Raw genomic sequence first — 22,989 nt, 5'->3', positions numbered from 1 at the left:
TTACTTGAAAACTATATGTTTAAACAATCTGCGTGTTTCGTTGTTATTTAACGTAACAAAATTCAGGGTAAATATTTTTATTTAAACTTTATGCATTTATGGCAAATGGAAATATGGAGAAATGCATGAAAATGTGCACAAATGCGAAAAATATACGAAATATGAACAATAATACACGGTCTGTCTAAAAAGAAACCGAACTTTTGCTATTAAAAGGAAAAAGTACAAGTAAAGTCTTTACACGCACGTTTATTTACTCAAAATAATCTCCCGTTGGAATTTTCAATTTTGGAAAAAGAAAATAATCGCAGGGAGACAGATCAGACGAGTAGGGTGAACGATTAAAGGTAACGATGCCAATTCCAATGAAAGGGACACATAGCAATATTTCGGAGACTCAGGCCGCTGTAACCGCCAAACGGGCTACCAAAACAGGAGCTGAAAAGGTCCTTCGAAATGTTAATTACGCGGTCTACACGCTGTATTGTCGCAGAGGGAGATTATTTTGAGTAAATAAACGTGTGTGTAAAAACTTTCTTTCTAGACAGACCGTGTATACACATTATATCATTTAGATAAGACATGCTTTCATTTAAATTTTAATTATTTTTCAAGCCATTACTAGTCTATGTAAAATAAAATTTGTTCAGGAAACGAGGATGGAGCGTTTGTAAAAATTTCGCGAAACGAGGATCCTGGAGACATCGTCCACTTTCGACCGTTGGCCAATACCTCGGTTCTCTCTTTCAGAACCGTGCTAAATGGTAACCATGAAAATCGAATGTATTTTCGAACGGCGTAATGGTTTTTCAATGTAAGTTCTCTCCGTGGTTTCGCAAGCGTTAGCACGGAGATAATGCACCGCGACCGTGCGAATCTAAAAGCCGCGCTATCTCAGCACGGTCTCTCCTTGGTTTCCAGCAATTTCCAAGGAACACCGCGACGCAAAGGCGAGCCTCGCGACGAAGATAGAAATATTAAACTCGAAGACCGTTTGGTCGTTTAACGAGGTAATATATTTCAAACGATAATTTTTAAATTTTCTCCAATTCGAGAAAAAGTGTTTTGTGGCTGAATGGGGTCTTTCACGTGCAATGATTACTGTCGTCACTCGCGACCAGCGCCAGTAATGATTACGGCGACAAAGGAGCAGGTACACTGGCGCAAGTAACCATTGCATTCCCTAACTTCGCTTAACCTCTCGAGAGACAAATTTTAAACTGATTTTTGTTCTGTTTTCGTCTGTAAATCGATTTAAACATACGAATGTGCTGTCTCACTTTGATATGGTATATTTTTAAATTCTATATAAAGTAAATTATGATCGTACACATATGTGCCATATTTCTCAAGAGGTTAAGAGTTGAATAATGACTCGATGTGACATTAAAAACGTAGGTATCTACTCGTGCGGACATAATTATTAATACGAAATCTGTGTGTTTGTGATTTTCCTTTAACTCCTTTTTATTTTTGTCCAATCCAAAGGAAATTTTCTCTGATACCCACTCGATAACTATATTTGTCACGTTTGATCAAATATAGTTGTTTAAATCATAACATTAGCCGTTATATTTGATCAAATATGACAAACATGTAATTGTAATGTTGCAAACATAGGAAATAATGCTTATTCAGAGATTGCCAAATATTTGCTTTTGTTACTAAGAAATCGTGAACGATGCTCGGTTCAAGTAAACAATTTAATCAACGAAAAGTCATTAGTATGTGCCTTAGCCTTATCAATTTTCGCGAGGCACCGTTCAGGGAAATCTCTCTTCCTGTTATAATTTTCCAGGTTCACTCGTCGTACGCATTTAATCCGAGGTAATCGGGACTGCTATAGTTATGCAAATTATTCTCGTTACGTAAAGTGGCGGTAATATTTTCTTTGGCTCGAGAATCTTGCGAGTTTCACCGTTAGAGCAGAACGGAATGCCGATTACAAGATTTACAACGTACTAAGACGTTTCAAGTGAAAATCAGAAGAGTGACTAAACAAACGAATAAATAAACAAAGTGACAAATCTACGTTTTCAACTACGAAATTTTTATCAAACGTTTCGATTGTTAAGTTAAGAGTGAATTGAAAGTTGTTAGTTGTTAAGCTAATAAAAATTTACGAATCGTTAATTGGTCCATTAATAACTGACTATTTTTGACAGTTCCATTAATATCGAAAAATTATTATTGAAAACTGTTAACTGTTATGTGAGTAATTGCAAATTGTTAAGATCACATTTGGCTCTACACAAATCGTCGATGTATAATCTATTATGTGTTGGCTTATATTAAAAACGTCTTTTATACTACAAATGTATCAATAAATGTTACTGTGATAATTACAGTTTACGAATAGGTTTTTATTTTTTAATTCAGTTGCATTTATTGAACCTCGAATAACGTGAAATAGGTGGTAGAAATGTTTGTTTATCAGTGAATTGATGACGATAAAATAATCATGATTGTTACGATTGGATAGAAAAAGTGTTATTTCTTTGTTGTTATTGGAAACACAGGTGCACACGTCCATGGATGATTTTAAAAATACTACATTTACGTAATTTAGTAAGATGGGATTATTAAGGTTAATTTTAATACACCTTTCGATGCTATCATAGCATGTGAAGCTTTAAGTTTTTTACAAACAAAAAAGAAAACTGCCACGCTTTAAATATTAGAGATCAATACCGTTAAGAGCTAACGTGTGCACGTGTATTTGTAAAGAGTTTACTTTTTTCGTTTTTATTTAAATACGTTGTTTAGAATAACCTATGTAAACGAAATTTATTGGAAAATTGCCAAATCATACAGTTATGATTCCTAAATATGTCACACGAATTCATTTTGTACCCAGAATTCACATGTTATATATTATTGTTTTCTTTTCTTATATACAAGTTTAGAAACTTCAAAAAAGTAATAATTTTCCTAGTATTCACCTCAATTTTTTGATTCTTAAATATATCACACGAATTCATTTTGTACCCAGAATTCACATGTCATATATTATTGTTTTCTTTTCTTAGATACAAGTTTAGAAACTTCAAAAAAGTAATAATTTTCCTAGTATTCACCTCAATTTTTTGATTCTTAAATATGTCACACGAATTCATTTTGTCCCCAGAATTCACATGTCATATATTATTGTTTTCTTTTTTTAAATACAAGTTTAGAAACTTCAAAAAAAGTAATAATGTTCCTAGCATTTTTCTCAATTTCTTGATTCTTAAATCACGTCCGAAATATTGTCCTCTATTTCAATAAAAGCATCCAAATATTAGGTTGTCCGAAAAGTTTCATTCGCTTTATCAATAAGTAATACATGCTCAATAATTTATGTTTTATGTTACATTACTGAATTGTGCACGATTCATTTTGCTCCGTTACTGTTACAACACGAATATCTATGAAATTAGATTGTCTATTTATATAAACACGACCACAGAAAATAATTGAGTGCAACTCGCGAAAGAAACTTTCGGGACAACCTGATACATATAACAATCACGTAAATCAACAGATCGTCTCAATTCATTTCACGCAAACAGTTCGCTGCTCGACGATTCGATACTTTCAGAAGCCACGTTGGCCAATTCCGCGAAAAATAAAAAAAAAAAAAAAAAAATCAAAACACAGAGAGCTGTGTGTATCGAAGCTTTTCAACGCAACGTGTGAAGATTTTGTTCAAACAGAGTAATTCACAAACACATCGAAGGTGATATTTCGACTTCTCAAAGTGTCAATTGATAGATCGTCAAACGTAAACGAAAACTTACCAGAGGGTACTGGCACTTCGGTTTCGAAGATTTCTGGCTTCTTGACCTCGGACTTGTGGTCCACCACGGTGCCGTTGTTGTGCATGATGATACTTCGCGTCGAGAATTATCGGTTGTATGCACGTTCGAGTGTCCGTCCTCGATAGATCTTGAATTTCGATCTCCGATAGGCGAAACGTAACGGCTCTCGCCAAAAGTTCGCGCGGCGTTCTCGGTAACACTGTTGGGAGTGCGTGCCAGCTGTCGACACTTAGCCGCGAACACCTCGCACCGCTCGACCAATTAGATCGCGAGTTGCGCGCCCCACTGATGGTCGGCCATTGCCCCACCATTGCGCACCACCACTCATCGCTGCTGCGCGTCGATATACCGTAGCGTAGGGTCTCCTTGCCACTGTATAGTAGCGCGAAATCAAAAGGATTTTGCGGCTTTCAATTTTTTTCTTCTCTTCCCCTTTACCGCTGGTACCCGGCGGTGTTGATTTATTTCACTTAGCGCGATTTAATTCGATAAACGGTTCTGCACGTAAACGCTTTTGCGTTGGGAATGGTCGATGGAATCTCACTGAACTTCTGGAAGATAATAAACTAGAAGTTAGATTCTTCGAGTAACGGAAGTAACGGAGATATAAAAAGATACAAGAAACGATACAAGATTTTTCTAAGTTTTTCATCCAAGAAATATAATATTTCAGAATATTTTAGATTAGGAACAAGTATGTGGACATATAAATACAGTGGGCGTAGAAAGTATTCGTACGTCGATCAATTTAAAAAAAAAAAAAAAACTATGTAAAATTGTAATTTATTAACTTATTTTTTGACGTTCTACATATTTCTCGGAAATCTCTAGAATAGATAGAGTACAACAAAATAGCTATTTATGTAAGTTGCGAAATTAATAAGAAAAAAAACAATTAATCGATAGAAATATTGAAGCAATAAGTATTCGCACAACTGTATAATTATTGCAATATATAATAGATAGAAATATTGAAGCAATAATTATTGCAATATATAATAGATAGAAATATTGAAGCAATAATTATTGCAATATATAATAGATAGAAATATTGAAGCAATAATTATTGCAATATATAATAGAAATATTGATAGAGAAAGATTAACGTAGGTCCATTTTTACTAACGCAAAATTCTAGAAACATATTACGCGGTTTTCCCTATGTTTATGTGCACGTAGAATATTTATTAACTTCTAAGAACAGTCTAGCTGCAACAATTCATCTGTATGCATGACTCGAATCAATCGATGACAACACGTAGTATTTAAATGCACTGACAATATACCAATTAGGAAGTGATCGCAAAAAAATTAAAATACTGTATTTTTGTAATCCATAAAAGAAAATATATATATTCTAGTGTTGCAGTTTACTTCTTACATTCATGGTTTCTTTATTTGCACCTTTTGCTTAAATTCAACAATCTAATTTCATGTAAGGTATATTCTAAAAAATTATCAACAAACTTCTATAATCGATACTATCGTCATCACTTGATGAGATTAATAATCCCAAAAATGATCGCAGATATTATGAACTAAATATAATTACGTAGATTCTCATCCCGATTTGGAATCTGGTAGATTTACGATAATAAACTCAACAACATTTGATCATTTGATTCAATTGCCATCGTCCAGTAAAATTGATTAGAATATTTACGAAGCTTTTTACGGGCTTGATCGTAATGGATTGAAAATCGAGTTATTAGCTTTTCATTCTTTATCGAAATCTCTTATCTTGGCCACTTTCTCGTTAGATTAAAAATCGTGCGAGTAAGAGAGTAATCATAGTAAATTTATAGTAAAATATAATTACGACTCTGTACATTAAATTATTACGGGTAAATCCTTAGAGGGTCATTCGAAGGTCATGTTATGCATGACTGAATTTGTCTATTTTTATCGAGCACAATATTGCATAGCTGGATATACGTCATGCTATTTAGAAAACAACATCTGTGACCTTCAAATGTCAGAAAATATAATCTTATGGAAAAAAAAGATCTTCGTCGGACAATCTAAATTAAGTCTTACGAACTCGCAATTCTTATTTTAAACAATGTTCACATGTATACGGTTAGTTTGCACCAACGTCTAAATAAATAAATAAACGTATCGATAAATCTGGATCTTTTTAAATCGCGAGGATTTAAAAAGATTAAGAACGGATGACTCACTGTTTCGTAGTTGTAAATCTGGATCCTGTAACTCTTTTTCTCGTAACGTCGAGTATGGTCGACGCATGTTTGTTGCGACACACCAGCGAAAGTCAGGACTTCGATTCTGAGAAGTTCGAATCTGTGACGATCGGGTCACCTATAAGCTTGGTAAACAAAACTGGTTTGTTTTGGGTCGCGAGAAACTGTGGATTATGGTTCTTCGCGTAATGCCAAATAACAGACAGATCGTCATTCTTGTTTCATTATTTAGCTACCATTATTTCAGTTTTAATCTGTCGATGGACGAATTACTTAATCAGAAATAAACAAAAATTCAAGGTTAACATTTATCTACGACACCTATTAATCTCGTTACGATGTTGGTGATTATTTCATTGGAAAATGTAATAGTAAATGTTTCTTGACGCTTCTAATGAGTATTTAAAAAAAAAAAGTATATAAAAAAAGATAGAAAGGAAATGTACACGTATGTGACAGAGAAATTAAATCTAAAAAATTCTTCGTCCACAAATTTCGAGCGTACAAATTGTTTTTTACTTCAAAGTATTTAGTATATTCGTTTAGTTTACATTTTTGTGAACAAAGTAAAGAAAACGAAACAAGTGCTAAGAAACCAGGTGCAGCTGAAAGCTGTCATATAAACCTAACTTCAATTGGCTGTTACACCTTAATTTAATATATCTTGTCCTGCGGCTAATATAAATAGACCATAATTTGGACTAATACAAATATTACAAAGTGATTAAAGACGTTGATTCTAGAGTAAATAAATGATGAATCAACAAGTATAGATGGACATAAATGAGTGAAAATGGCGAGTTAAACGTGTCGTGTATGGTAGACTGGTTGATTACCTTTAAATTTATGGGCTATTTTACGTGTGTTCAAGATGGCAGGTTTTTCCAGTTTCAGGTACTCGTTCTCATTCAGCTCGAGGCTTTTATATAATTCTAGTAGCATAACACCTGTCGAAGAGACTATTATGGTTGCTTTATTCACTTTTCCCGTTCTCCGCTTCGATTTAATTTCTCCAATTACGTTCTAGTACTTTCTACCTTTTTCAGTTATTACCGTCTGGACATTATGCACGTTCCGTGCTGTAATGGCGAATTATGCGTGCTCTCTTATCTATTTTCCTATTTAATTATACGTCTGTGATGTTAAGTAGTAATTATTATTATCTATAACTATTAATTTTATATATCGTAATAATAATAAAAATACGAGAATATTCGACAACGACGACGTAATCGAAGATTCGAGGGAATTCGAGAATGATTACGTCGTCAAATATTCAAGAGAATTCGAGAACAATGACGTCATCGAACAACCGAGAGTAATAATGAAAAATAATATTTATATAAAATTATCCCATATAAAAAATATATATATATATAAAATAATAAATATAAAATTTTATATAAATTTATATAAAAGAATATAATTACATGGCCTGTAAATTTCTTAAAAATATTAATCAAACTCTATCTGTTTTATCGAGCGTGTATATACCGAGTGATCGAATACTTTTGCATGACAATGTACTTTAACATTTACGCAGCAGTCCCACGTGGTGACAGATGAATTGAAGTTATTGGCGACTGGTTCAAAATACAAAGAGTATTATTTAGTGACTCACAGAACATGGATTACGTTTGTCACGGCGTGGTACTGCTGTTCAAGAATTTAGCTATAGAGTACCGCTCAAAAGTATTTCATCGCTTTTGTTGTGCACGTTCGATAACAAAGTTTGAGCGCTGTTTAAATAATTTTACAATACGTGTGATTTTATTGTAGATCAGAAAATTGTAAACTGCAGAGAAGGAATAGGAATAATACTTTTCCGTATATTATTGTTTACATTTTTCTTTCGTCTACAGTAGTCTACACTATCAACAAATCACAGTTGTTTGAAACCATTTCAATAAAGAAACGATTCTTTTAGAATCAAGTAATTTTTATTTAATACTACTCTATCTTCTTTGTTAGTTCTATAACAATGTAATTAGCTCAGCAATTGTGATTAACGATATTATTATAGTATCATAGTATTAGATTACTCGTTCCACGATTACAAAGTTTTATTGGCTATACGAGATTTATAACCCTGATAAAGTCACTTGTGAAGAAATGCAGTTATCATAATCCTATAGTTTTTCTTTCTTACTTGTACGTAGCAAACTAATGTTCACGTTATTGTTACAATTGTTACTGACAAGATTATACCTATATCTACAAATGAATTTGTAAAGACAGGTATTTTTTTATCTTGCCTATTCTCTATGTAATAACATTAGGTGTAGAAATGATTGGTTATGCCTTTCTCTTATAATCTCACCATTATTACTTTAAAAGAAAAACTATACCACGTCTGCCTTCATTATGAAGACATAGAATTAATTTCTATACCTAATATTAATAATCAGACTGAGGATTTCATGCATTCAAGACGTACAATAACATAGAAAACATACAATTATTGTAATAATATTATTATTTCATTTTACATACCTGCACATATCTTTTGATAATATTTAGCATGTGTCTATTATATTGTGTTAACATCACAAATGCGTAAAATTCGTAGTCTATCGGTAATAACAGTAACATAGCAATAATGATACTAATAAACTCTTGAATTTCTTGGAAACAGTCATTATAAAGCAAGATGCGTCAGGTACAGGAGTAACCATGCGAAGAGAGCCACGGGAAAGTTCGAGAACGTGCATGCCGATGCGTGTGTTGCACCTGAACAAATATCGATTACACCGCTAACGAGAGTAAGATCGAGGCGAACGAGCTTCGAGCGCCGACCCCGAAATATCATTTAAACACCGCGAACACGACGAATTATTCCGAACACGGACGGCCTCGGTTAACGAGACCAACGTTTGATGGAAATCAGTCATTCTAGCAACGTGCCCACTATATAGGAATAGGAAGAACTAGTCGTGACCTCGTGGGTGGGTCGACAAACTATCTAGTTGGCTTTGGGGCTACGGCAAATTAGCTACGTGCCACAGTACGGCGAATGATAGGCAAACGTGTAGAAAAATAATATTTCTATTTTTTTGTTTACTTGTTCGTGCTTGGTAACATAGAAGATGGATTTAGATAAACATTTGTGGCTAAAACATTTTCACTGAAATGTTTACATAAGTAAATATGACATTTTTTTATTAATTCTGGTAACCAAAAGAATGAAACTATACGTGGCTATTTAATAGCTCATCGCTAATAATTTTATATCGACATGTAAAATAAACGAACAATAGATTTAAATTAAACTATATTTTATAACTATTATTTAAGAGTATAACAGGCAACGAATATATGTTTCTATTTTTTTTTTATTTATAACTTTCTTGTATTAACTATTATGTCATTTATAATGGTTATTATCAATATTTATTCCGCTAGCTTTGTTACATTGCTCTATCGAGATCCACTTTTCAGCAATCTCGATGTTCTTGATTTTAACGACTCGTTCTAAAAAAAATTTATTTCTCAAATATTAGCAGGTAGTAGCAAAAGTGGACATTGTTTACATGAAATATAAAGTTAGAGAAACCAAATATATAAGAATCACTGATACATTCTTTTACGTTTCTTTTTTTAAGTCTATTTGAAAATTCAATTTCGAATCTCGCGCATAAGAATTTTTTCATAATCAGTAAACTGTTAATATAGGCAACAGCTATGAAATAAACATACCCATAACAGTGGAATCCATGACAGAGAAAACGAGCTATGAAGAATGAATATTACTACAGACTAAGTGAAAAAAAAAAAAACAAGTAAATTGTACTATCGTAAACCGCGAACTGAAACTGAACGTGATAATATGCTACGATTAGGTAGCCATATAACTATAAGTAAGTGCGGTTCCTTAGCAACCACAAACAATTTCAAGCTATTGACATCTAGGTAACGAAATAAAATGGTGGATTGTGGTCTAGCACATTCATCATTTCTCGATTTTTGTCCATTGATCGACGCGCTGTCGCACTTATCGCTGGTAAACTTTAGATTTTGTCGATGGTAAATGTTGCTGGGAAAATGGAATCTGAGGGAATATGGATCGTTGCAAAAATTGCGTCCTTTAGCCTTCTAGTTTAGAGACATCGGTTAGATTAAAAATCGTTTAAACGAAGAAGGATCAATAAAAAACAGAATGTTCTTTTTCATTTTGAAATCGGATGTTTCGTTGTCGAGATACGAGTCCGTTAAAGATTTTACGCGGGAGGACATCACGGTCACGTGGTTCTCGCGTGTAGGCACGTGCTTGCGCTGCCACGCGATCAGCTGACTGACTGCGAATGTAGCGCGAATGTAGCGCGAACCCGGAACCACGACTGAAAAACTTTAACTATTTATATCCCGGTAACAAAGTCTCAGATTGCAAAACGATAAAGGACTTCTCGCTCCATTTCCAAACGGCGAATCGATTCTATATAGAATTCCTACAATTTCACGAACCCGTGCACCGCAGGAGCACTTATGCTTCTTTAATGTAAATTAATGCAAATTAATTCATTTTTACGTGAATGTACAATTAAATTGGGAACAATAGAATTGTAAAGTTATCTAATTGTAGCACTTGTAAGTGTAGTCCAAGAGGTAAGGCGACAGAGTGGGACATGTGACTATGACGATTTGAAAGTTCTGAGTTAATTGTGAGTGCTACGGATAACACGGTATTGTCTCGAAATGAGCAAGATAAGTAAGATAATAATAAATGGCAATTGTGATTTTTACTCACGTCACAGGTCACCAAGTAGAAATGCTGATAATGTACGTTTCAGTGATACCGAGGTTTCAATAAATAAGTTAATATTATCGCGGTAGAAGCTAGCTTAGTAGTAAAAACTAATTCAGTTAGCTACAAGATTAATCCAACTAAAAGTGCAATACAACATTTGACGCATATTCGTGATTTACACGACAATAAATCAAACGATTTCGTTTTTTGAAGAGGTGCAATTACACTTTTCGGGTGTATAGGTTTACTAAATGTCATTAAACTGTAGAAAATTTTCATCTACGATTTTTGGTCTCGATCTGCTCAAGATACAGCCTATTCAGGTTATTAGAATCACCCTGCACAAAGGCATATTTACAAAGTAACATAGGTACATTAAATAACAAAATTACTTTCTCAAACAACATTATTTAAATATTTCAACGTTTCGGATGCAGTGCTCGAGCGTGGGTCTTCAGGCGTCAAAACATCAATATTTAACGGAGAAACTTGTGTCAATTTCGAAGATTGTAGAAAGGTGTTGACCAATTAGCTAATATGTAGATACTCTAAAAATGTAGACAGTGTGCAAGTAAAAAATCTTTTGCAAAGCAGAACGAAAGAACGATCTATAGAATTTACAGAAATAAATAGAACGAAGTAAAATATAATGTTCTGCTCTATATAAATCGAACGAAATAAAAAGAAAAATATAAGAAATCATAAATAGCCAAGTCAGGATACGCGACTGACATGCCTGAGTAAAATTCGCTCATTGCACCTGCAACGAAGTGAAATGATGAAACGTTAATACGAGGATTCTTTATCGCTTTTTTTGGTATTCGCACTACTGTAAGTTATCAAAACTGCAACTTCCTCGAACGTTGTGTTCGCGTCTACAAATGGGATTTCTACTATTCGGATAATTAAATCTGATTACGAGTAACAGGTTGTTTGTTCTTTAATAAACTTTTATACAAGAAGATATGAAATTCATTTGAACGTAAGAACAATTAACGAAGCAAACATTAAAACAAGAAAACGTTGCATTGGACGTCGATTGTGTCGCAATTCTAGTTGGATTAATCGGATCTCCGACTAAGCTAGCTTATGCTGTGATAATATTAATTTATTTTCTGGAAAATTGAATGCTACAGCATAATGAAAATGACATGAAATAAAATATGCTCTTTTCAGAAAATATTAAAAAATTTATCAAGACATATCTACAGTTTGTTTGATACTTTAAACCGTATTTGAATTCTCGAAAGTGCACGCGAAAGGCGCAGGAATTAGGAACTTATACAATGGTTTTCTTTCGAGCAAGCATGCCTACGCAGACAATTAATTTAGCCCAACCGTGTGCGCGATGCCATTATAAAATCAAATTAAAATATTTCAATTTTGATCGAATATTTATATAATATATTTACACGTGGACGCTATTTCATTTATAAAAGAACAAATTAATAAATAATAATAATAGTAAATGTCCACTCTAACCGTAAATGAAATTAAAAGATGAAATGAAATGAAATATCTAGATATCATTCTTATCGCATCATCTCAAACACGGTAAACCGTGAGATGAACGACTTCAAAATCCCCTTCTCTAAGCTCCAGTGGAACGAATTGATTTCGCATGTTTTTTCTGTATCTATAATCAGACGATTTTAGATAAAAAGGTGCCAAGAGAATCTGCAAGTATCATCATTTTTTATTTTACAAGTTAGACCAAATTTATATGATTTTGAAATATTTAACCCATTCCATGCAGCAAGCAGTGCCAGTCAAAGTTGAGTTTGACGCGCAAAACATGCGAGACTTTTCATTTCCACTAAAACATCCCTGAAATATTCTCAAAGTTAACAAGAAAAAATTCTTCTCCGTAAAAAAAAAAAAAAATCACGAAAAACCCTTAATATTTGTCCCCATTTCTCCCCTTAAGGGGGTATCCTGAATTAACAGGTCTAAAAAAAAGCGGTTTTTCGTGAACTTTTTTAGGGTGGAAAAAAATAATTAATTCTATCAAACTTTTTATCCTATTTTCATAAATATTTGAGTAGTTTGTACAAATTGTTTCAACAAGAAATATTGAAATTGAGTGAACTGTGACGCACATTCGTAGAGCACCTTCACAATTAAAGCCTCCTATCGGCGGGAAAGATGCAGGTCGTAATTTTGGTTTGACACAAAAAAAAGAAATGTTCATTTTCATACATTTGTCTTCTATGTGAACTAAGAGAATTCATACAAAAAAAATTTCGAACAACTTTTTTATCGAGGTAAAGTGATTTCTTTCACCCAACGAACTCGTTCTTTTTTTCAAACTTGCAATAATTTCACGTTTCATCATTTTTGCGGGTTTTTCTTAGTTCACATAGACACATGGACCTCGTAATTCAGGATACCCCCATAAGGGGCCCGTAAAGCTACATGGAAGGATCACTACATTCTCCTCGCATTCGTACCCATCCGAGTTCGTTCGAATTTCGAATACGCGAATGCAGAAATATTGGAAGAGAATTCAATATCACCTGCAACCACAAACGTGCAAAGAGAACGGGAACAAAGTCTACATCGCGGCTTCTTACGTCCAATAATGGTATCGCGCGCGTTCCTTTATTTGCCAGTGGGTCGTTCGTAAAGACTCCCGCGCAAACAGCGTTCGCGTGAAACGATTACCAGAGAAAAGACGGGAGGATTAAGCTTCGCTGTGCGCACGGCCGAGCAGATAAACGACGAAAGTGAATTATGGTAAGCATCGCGATCGTGCGAGATAAACGAGACCTCGAAGGTGATTGCCTCGCGATAACGAGGCGGTCGTAAAGAAATCCCAGAAGAGAGATGTCGAATCCGGCGTGTGAGAAGTTGAGGACCGAATACGATCATGTACATACGAGTCATCTAGCCTTAACGGGAGAAATCACATTAGGTGTCCGAGTGTATCGAGTGTTTCTTGGAATAGTTTTTGTTTAAAGAGAAAAATGTATGCTTTATAACTTTGAGAATATTTTAAGCATGTTTCAAAGTACGTTTAGTAATTTCTTCGATTCGTTTTATTATAGGTTCTACTTGTAACCGTATTCAAATTATATTTTACTTCGAATTATAAAATTTCAAGAAATGAATGAATATCACTGAATATCGACAGATGTAAACAAATATCAATAGGTGTGAAAAAGCGTTGATAAGCAAAAAAACTATTCCCAAAGTTTACCTAATAAACTTCAATAGAATTACATTAACCGCGACAAAACGAATGTCCCTTCGTTTTTCACTAAAGCAACCTAAATTAAATTCAGAGGTGTTTCATTTATTGCGAAATGCTCTCGAGTCGAAATTCGATCTGAAAATCGTGAAAGAAAACGCATCGTCATTGGATGCAGCGCAACGCTGGAGAGAAAGACAGACGACTGATAATGATTGGTCGCAACGACGCGGCGAGGGATAACGTCGACCAAGCTCTCGCATAAGCCAAATAATCCTAAGCATGCGTGGCCCATCGTAACAACACACTCCCAACTTTCGTTCGACGTCAACTGTTGCAGGCCCGCCTCCGACTCCGTCGGCGTCGAACGAGCTATCGTTGATAAGGCGTCGGTGGGCTCGACGCACGTGTCAATCACTAACTCGTCACGCGACACGCCGATGGGAGCAAGGTCGGGTTTCCCCTTCTGCCGTAGCCTCCAGTTTCGAGATATCTTTTCCATTTCCACACACCCCGTACACACCGAAAATACACCTATTCGAGAACTTATCGATAACATCCACGAGGAAACGAAACAACTTCGCTGTGGGTGGCGATGCTTATCGCACTATGACGATTTGAAAGTTCTGAGCTGATTGCGAGTGCTATGGATAACACGGTATTGTCTCGAAATAAGCAACTCGGTCGGGACCGGCGAGTTACGCATTTCGAGGGATGTATGCTATTCGGCTTGACTTTGTTCTCGAGCGGGACGAGGGGAGACCCGTAGAAAACACAGGGTGTTCGGTGTACCGGGCAAACTACGTACAATTAACGGTATTGTGCGAGCGACCGTATAGGTAATAGGTACAAAGGTAATAAGTTTGGGTAATATGCGTGGTGAGAGAGCCTCGCGCTCTCGCATAAATAGGAGCAGCGAGAGAGGAGAAAGAGAGAGAGAGAGAGAGAGAGAGAGAGAGAGAGAGAGAGAGAATTTTGAAGAAGAACGGTGTGGGATTGCGAATCGGCGTGCGTGTCGAGTAAAGTTTATTGCGATTATCTATCAGGTTGTCCGGGAAGTTCGTGCCTATTTTTAAGAAAAATCTTTGAATTTGAAACGTATATTTGAATTTTGATGTATATTTATTGAATGATATATGTAACATTTTGTTCCACAACCTTTCCACCACTTAAGAAATGTACACATGTTATTTGTTTTCAGCCATTCCGATATATTCAGACCTGTATCGCCTACTAAAAATCGGCATGGACTTTCCAGACAGCCCAATATAGTACTAGTGATCAATAAAAATATATTGAGTTTGTGTCTAAGAGGAAAACAATTGAAGTGCGTTTCATTTATAATAGGCATGAATTTGCATAAAAACCCTTACAATTGTTTCAGAGAATACATACGCCAGAGAAAGAGAAAACGTTACACACGTTCTGTGCTCTTTCGATTTAGATTTAACATGCAATTTCTTGGGCACAGTGACGGGTAAAACCCTAGATTTCGAATAAATCCGAAGTTTGCCGATATGTTTGTCTCGTTTCCCTCTTTGAAAACTGTTCAAAAGAGGAAGCGAGACAAATATATCGGTAAACTTCGGATTTATTCGAAGCCTAGGGTTTCGCCCATCTCTGCTCGAGCAGTTAGTCTTACAATGGATTGTTATAAGTAGATTGCGGATATTTGTGCATTTCCAAGAAATTTGAACGTGCAAGAAACTACAAAATGCAAACAATATGCAAGAATATAGAAAAGATTGAAAGTAAAGTTCGTGTTATAATATTTGGAGAATAAAATAAATTCCTACTTAGGTTCAATTTTTATAGGCGCGTTCGCAAACATTTTATATTGCATAAACATCCGCAGTCTAGTTATAAGTATCTGTTGGTCCAGTCTTGGGCGTATGTGTTTGCTTCCATGTCAAATTTACATTGTTTTGAGTCAATCTTTAACTTTTCACACTACGACGTTTTTCGTTACTTCTTGGCTTTCCACGTTACATTTTTTTTACATGTCCGTTGTGGCTCACTGGCTCCCTGTAACTTGGGTACCTCGGGATCGCTAAGCCAGTACTGTAGTTACAATCAAACGTAGCTACAGCATCTGAGATGATAAGACAAACTATTCGGAATTTCTACAGATCTAACAACTACAAATTTCAACAACAATACGTACTTATTAAAATAACCTTATTAATTTTCACTGACGTCTGTGACCGATGTCTGTCCGAAGTTTATGAAAATTGCGACAGTCTTTCTAGAACACTGTCACAATTTTTTGCTCGTTGTCATAAGAAAGTTGACCGTATAATTTGTCGCAGAGGAAAATTACGTGTAGCGCGGAAAGGGAGTCGCGAAAGACACCGAGTCAAAAAGTGGTACATTAATCCTAACGCTATCATTTTCAACAGAATTCGGGACGAGTACAGAATCGGAAAATGGTGCATTAATCCTAAACCTGTCATTTTCAAAGGGATTTCTCGATGGACACTGAATCGAAAAATGGTACGTTGTTCCCAGAGCTGTTATTTCCAAAGGCAATCGTTTCGTGAATGCGCACAGCTGGCTCGTCAATGTTTCAGAATCCTTTATTCGCAGAGGCGTGCCACCTCCTTCTTTCGTCTTCGAGGTTCGTCGTAGAATTGCGACACATTCGAAGTTAAACTCATTGTTAGCGACGACAAATCTTCGTTTTCGTCGGACATGATTTTTGCTGCGTGGATTCTCGCGTGGCTGTGGATTTTCAATGGCAGAACAACAGTCGTGGGTCACGAAACGTTCGACTACTCGTTTGTGAAGTTCGTTGAGGATGCGATCACGACTCTGTATCCACCTGTGACGGTGTCCGCGCATCTCTGCAGGCTTGGCGAAGGTTATTACATATTTATGTATTTGTTTTAAAAAGCAATGCGTTCAAGTTCGATTTTGTACACGAGTTCGCTCTTTTTTATTTTTGAGAAGCGTGCGCGTTCAATCAATTAATAGACTGCGGATTTTAAAAATAATATTGTAAAATATATTCTATTAATTGATGTAGTAATATTAATATTTTGTTTTCCATACGTCCATTCATTCTTTCACAGCTTCTACGTACCTAAATTTTGTATACAATTCTACACAAGCAGAAATCAAGTAAACGATGGATCGCGGTTAATCAAGCAATATATCTTCCGCGTCATCGGAACAAAGATTATATTTCTTCAAATGTAAAGTCAGTATCGTAGACGATCAAGCAACATGTCTTTATTCGCTGACATATTTGATATATTATTCGATTAACCAAAGTATGAGGTTTATTTGAAATTAGACGTTTCCAGACATTTCAAATTTGATTTTAAGTAAATATTCTTGAAATCTTACAGAACCAACAAATTTTAATCTTGAGAAATTCAGTTTTTAAAAATTCTTGAGTTTTATTACTATAAGTTTACAAACAAAATCTATCTCTGGTTAATATTTAAAAATCATTTAGAAATGGCACAAAATCTGCGTGATACCTTGGATAAAACACCTAATTAAAACGTATTCATGGCATATCGAGTGAATCATAACGTATAGATGCATTTCACATTGTGAAACACATTCGCATGGCTGCTAAAAGGATGCTGGTGTCTGTTGAAGTGTGCGAACTCGTAATTAGATTAAGAATGGAAAACAAAACGTTGTTAGAAGTAGGAAAAACATTTAAGCTTGCAAAAGTCACCGTTTAGCGATAAGAATTTAAAAGAAAAACGATAATTATAAAAGCAAAACCAGATAAGAACGACCACCTACACTCGATGATAGACTGCAAAGAATATTTATTTGCAAAGCCACGAGAAATCCACAAGGTAGTACAAAACTTCCTACAAAACATACACTATATACGAGTCGGCGTCGCGTCAAGTTTGTACTGAAAGTCATCCACCGCGAGAAGAATCCATATAAGGTCGTAAAACCGCTGGTGCAAATTGACTATGTACATACATATCATATTGCCACTAGCTCGTGATACGTTTTCCACTGTTTTTCGCGACTACGCCGAGCTCATTGTGCCGATATAACATTATGAAACGCAAATTACTATTAACGACTAGCCTTTCAGTAGTCGGGAAACACATTTAATTGTTGAAATGCGAGCGGCGCCATGTTTGCCGTTTGTAGTTTCCATACATAAATTGTCGTGAAAATTGACTAACATTTTGCAGTAAAAATGTATCGATGTTAATACGTAATTTATACAAATAAATTTGTCTGAAATCTAATTATATACGTGAATTTGTCGTTAAAAGATACACAATTTTCACGTACAAAATTTGTTCCTACACTTAATAGTTTCCGAAATATTGGTTCACATAAGTTTTGTTCAGCTTAGATCGCTGAAATATCACGCTGTGCGCGGTGCCAAACACTTGCGAATATAATGTCGCATCGCTAAGGTAGAAAAAGGTGGAGATTGATTAGGATGAAAATATCCACGAACCTCCTGAAAAGGGTCTGTGAACCCTTGACAATAAATTGAATACATATAATGTCGTAACGCGCACAGTGGTTGCTCTACCACTCAATAAACAGTAACAATCTAAATAAAAGAAGAGAAATGGTTTAAAAATAAGTGATATTTCGAACACGAATGCCAGCTGTGTAAGCACGAGAAATTCACATGTGTGGATGCAACGTAAGTCTTCCGAGGCTGTAATCGCGATCCAATTCACCAACATCGAACAATACATATATCCGTTACCAATGTGCATCACGGTGCTATATTAGCATGATACGTGCGATGTTTTAACAATATCTGCCTGTCACGATGCATAATCGACCGTTTCCGTCGGCGTGCAAAATTGTTTAAGCGAAGAATGATGTCAGACCACCATAAAGTAAACTATTCGTACATTCTTTATTCAACGACATTTCGGCCTTAAACATTTCTTACTTTCTCTGTGACTAACAAATACCTTAAAAACTTTCAAAGATTAAATAATTACGTTTGACTGAAGCGTGACTCACAACGTATAAATCAAAATGCAAATAATAATAATTCATTTTTGACTGACAGCTGGTCGTTGTTTAAACGAATATCTGTTCTAGCGATAATTTTACGCAAACACATTTTTACCTTCGCGAATGTCAGTCCGGATACAAGCATATCAACCAAAAATAAGAAAAGAATTACTCGCTCCCGTGACTCTTATTTCGAATTCCCAAACTCGTCACGAATTACGCAATTTATTAGCGACGCGATCGTGCTTCTAGAATTAACATTTCGAGAGCGAAGTCGTGACGGCTCTCGAATGCTCTTCTGAAGCCAATCCCATTAATTCTTAAATTATACTTCTCCTTTGTATCGTACGAGCCTCGCAACAGTCACGCCTGTCAAATATTACATAAAATTAATCGTATCCAATTTCACAGCAAGGATAAAAAATAATTGTCGACGGAATAAGTTAATTGCGTCGAGGCGATCTTTAACGTTTCCTGACTGTTCGTGTTACAGACGAGACGGTTAGCCTGTCTAGGATGATGTCAAGGAGTCGCTTGACTCACGAGATCCATCGCGATTTCGAGGGATTCGTTGGACGAACGCACGACACGTGGGACCACCGAATCTTGTATATGCTGGACCTTGACTGTGACTACGCCATTCCAATTTTGCGCACAGTGAGCTCCAAATCAGGATAGGACTAATCGAATGCTACGAATAAACCTTGAATATTTAACGCTAAACCTATCAGACTGTGCGAAGCGGACAACTCACTCTGTGGGAGCTCATAAATAATTAAAAATTGAAGAAATTACCAATGATATTATTAATTAAGACACACTTGAAATATTCTCAATGTTACAGAAAAAACTAGCTGGTTATTGTTGCTCGCTTAATTCATATAGCTATTCATGTTTATCTTGTGCGCGACCCTTTACGGACCACACAAGGAACTTCCCGATTTCCGATTACAACGCCATCTATCGCGAATAAAAAAAATGTGTGAAACTGGTGTCTCGAGAAGGTCTCATAGCCAGCTTTCACAGTGCACGATAAAAAATGAGGTGTTCCGTTGAAAAAATCATGTTGACCTTGACGTGACTTTGACCGGTCCTTTGAAGGTCAAACGGACACGATCGTTCGATAGAATTTTTGAAACCCTAAAACACTTCTCTAAAACCATTTTTCTCACAAATGTTCCATTTTGGAAATATTTGACTATTTCCATACTTTTGGAGCACCCTGTATGTGTATATACATGTGTGTTATACATGTGTGTTATACATGTGTGTTAAACATATGCATACAGATGTAATACTAGTAATATATGTATGTATGTATGTATATTATTTCCGTTTAGTTATTCGCTCATAAATATATATTCTCCCATCTAGATTGTGTTATTGAGTTGTTTTCTTAAAAAAACTAAAAAACTACCGGACCGAATTGGAACAAAATCTAATCAGCTCTAAGTTAGATTGATACACATCGATTGCATCATCGACCATTTTGATCTCGCTATTAGTTTTTCAGAAAACGTTAACGAAAAATTTGTTTACATACGTGCATACATACGCACACTCACGCACACTCGCGCACACACACGCGCGCCAACAATTTGTTAAAAATAGGCTAAAATTACTCCAATGACCTTGAAACATGGAGATCTGTTAAAAAAAAATCGATTTTTCATTCTAGGGACAAGTACAATAACTTCCCCGTAAATCGGAAAGCTAATTAAGAAAAACTCTCTCCGTAAAAATAAATCACGAAGAACATTTAATATTAAACCTTTTAATATGGTTTTGTCTCTAAACGTAAAAAAATGTAAAAATTTCCACGACTAGTCCTAGCCTTAGTTTCCAAATGTCCAATATTTCGGTCGCCTGGATCTCAAAATTGAAGCTTGTATCTTCGCAGGTGAACGGCAGCGACATGTTCACCGCGCCTATCAGGTGGCTTCTGGTCAAAGACAGTAGAGTCTTTAACGGAAATACGACGAGCCAGGAACAGGAGATCAACGAAATCGCGGAAATGTTTAGAGACACGACCGTTTTTCCCGACAGCGACGTGGTTTTAACCAGAAGGCTGCGGAACGACTTCATGGAAATAAAGTCCATCTACAGGCCGAGTCCTTCGCGCGACGTAATAGTGGAGGATCGAGGGTCTTGGACGCCGGAACGTGGCGTTCGAATGAACGACTTTGCACCTGCGTCGCGACGCAGGAAGAATCTTCAACGAACGCACCTGAAATCCTGCCTCGTGGTATTTATGAATAATAATACAGTAGAATGTCGATTACACGAACTAAATAACATCTTATCTCGATTAAATAAATATGGGAGTTACGAGAGAATCACGTACACACGGAGTTGTCGAGTGCTGATACATTAGGTTGTCCGAAAAGTTTCTTTCGCTTTATTAGTAAGTAATACATGCACGATATTTTATGTTTCATGTTACGTTACTAAATTGTGCACGATTCATTTTGCTCCGTTACTGTTACAACACGAAAGAAACTTTCAGGACAACCTAATACATAATTTGGTAGTGCTATCTAATGACAAGAACAAGAACTTCGTTACAAACTTTGAAGTTTATCTAGAACGCTGATGATACATTTTACGAATTAATTTCATATTGTTAACACGAAATTTTGAAATGAAGTAGGGTAAAGAAGATACACTAAACCAGTGTTTCTTATCGAGGAAAGAATAATTCCATGTTGTACAAATGATTCGCCAAAAGATTTCCTTTATACGTTCGACAACATTTTTCGAATAATCGACGTTTCATTGCCATAAACGTGACTTTATAACGTAATGGATTCAGGGAATACGAGATTCGATTCCACGCGATCGTTTATTTAACACGAAAGATTCGTCCAAGATCTTTTCTCGAAAGTGTCGATAAGATAGTAAAATTGCCCATAACGCGATAAAAATGTTCGAACGTTTCCAGTGAGGTAGAAGGAATCGCATTTGCATCGAGTATCTAGTAGCGATGGTGAACGGTAAATTTACGAGCGTAGATACCGATGATAAATCAGCGAGTGCATTTGCGTTCGTAGATGACGGATCCCGATACCATCAACCATCTAACCGATTACGAAAATAAGCACATAGACCCAATAACCAAGGCCAATTATCCCTGGGTGCTGAACATGGTGGATCGGATGAACGCAACGTGAGTCTTTCGATTCTTTCATCTCTTCCTACGTTCTAAACTTTCAAGATTTCACACTCTACGTTCGAGCGTGAACTCGATTCCGTTTTGATCGCGAACAGTTCTACAGCATTGTCTCGCAATAAGCAACTCGCTATCTCCACCTTTTTGTTTCAAGTCGCCCGCCGTGTAAGAGATCCGAAAAGAAGTGAGAGATCCGTAAAAAAGCGAGAAGGCGAACAGATTAGTGAAAAGAGCACAGAACATGTGTAATGTTTTCTCTTTCTCTAGCGTACGTATTCTCCGAAACAATACTGTTAAGGTCGATTCAGACTATACGACACAGACCGTCACGTTTCGGCAACGACACGTACCGGCACAGACACGACAAAACATTCAAACACGCGTTTTAATGGAACTATTCACACTATTCCCGTTGACGGAACGTTCAGGTCGGTGTCTGTTAACACGTTGATCGCCATGTCACCCACATGTGGGTGACAGTGCTTTCCACTGAACGACTAAAGAAATTAATTTCGAACGTCAAGCATCAAAGGAAATGAATTTAAACTAAATTCATGAATTTTGATGAAACTACAAGACTAAATACGACGACAAATGTTTGATTATGCAGTCTCCGATAGTTTAAATAATATTTCATTTTAGTAGAAACTTTAAAGAATATTTGTCTGGCAGTCAACGTGTTAAGCGTGAATAGTTCCATTAAAACGCGTGTTTTAATGTTATCTCGTGTCGGTGCCGGTATGTGTCGTTGCCGGTCCGTGTCGTATAGTCTGAATCCACCTTTAGTTGTACAGGGTGTCCCAAAAGTCGGGGAGGAGCCGGAAATGGGGGGTAGCTGAGACGATTCTGAACAACAATTTCCTTTGCAAAAATGTCGGATGGGGCTTCGTTAAGGAGATATTAAGCGAAAACCC

General features: G+C 35.9%; 2 protein-coding genes across 4 annotated transcripts in view; one reads left to right on the top strand and one right to left on the bottom strand.

The window, feature by feature from the left end:
• The window catches only part of LOC128886644 (putative inorganic phosphate cotransporter), a 52,990-nt gene extending 48,668 nt beyond the window's left edge, over positions 1–4,322 (bottom strand). The window contains exon 1 of the mRNA XM_054141714.1: positions 3,780–4,322. Coding sequence (XP_053997689.1) covers positions 3,780–3,864 — 85 coding nt within the window. The 5' untranslated portion in view covers positions 3,865–4,322. The remainder of the gene's footprint in view (positions 1–3,779) is intronic.
• LOC128886639 (probable glutamate receptor) overlaps positions 1–22,989 on the top strand; it is a 39,025-nt gene that overhangs the window by 11,662 nt on the left and 4,374 nt on the right. Inside the window, exons 2-6 of one of the 3 annotated variants that reach the window (XM_054141700.1) lie at positions 16,335–16,428; positions 16,506–16,795; positions 19,400–19,563; positions 20,807–21,151; positions 21,957–22,072. In XM_054141700.1, the coding sequence (XP_053997675.1) occupies positions 16,627–16,795; positions 19,400–19,563; positions 20,807–21,151; positions 21,957–22,072 (794 nt within the window). In that variant the 5' untranslated portion in view covers positions 16,335–16,428; positions 16,506–16,626. Of the gene's footprint in view, positions 1–557; positions 815–921; positions 1,011–16,334; positions 16,429–16,505; positions 16,796–19,399; positions 19,564–20,806; positions 21,152–21,956; positions 22,073–22,989 lie in introns of those variants that run through there. The other 2 variants (XM_054141702.1, XM_054141701.1) reach the window with 2 other exon arrangements.

The sequence above is a fragment of the Hylaeus anthracinus genome, unplaced genomic scaffold (assembly GCF_026225885.1).
Source record: "Hylaeus anthracinus isolate JK02 unplaced genomic scaffold, UHH_iyHylAnth1.0_haploid 11985, whole genome shotgun sequence".
NCBI lineage: Eukaryota > Metazoa > Arthropoda > Insecta > Hymenoptera > Colletidae > Hylaeus > Hylaeus anthracinus.
The sequence above is the reverse complement of the archived record's forward strand: the minus strand, read 5'-3'. Positions and strand labels throughout refer to the sequence as shown.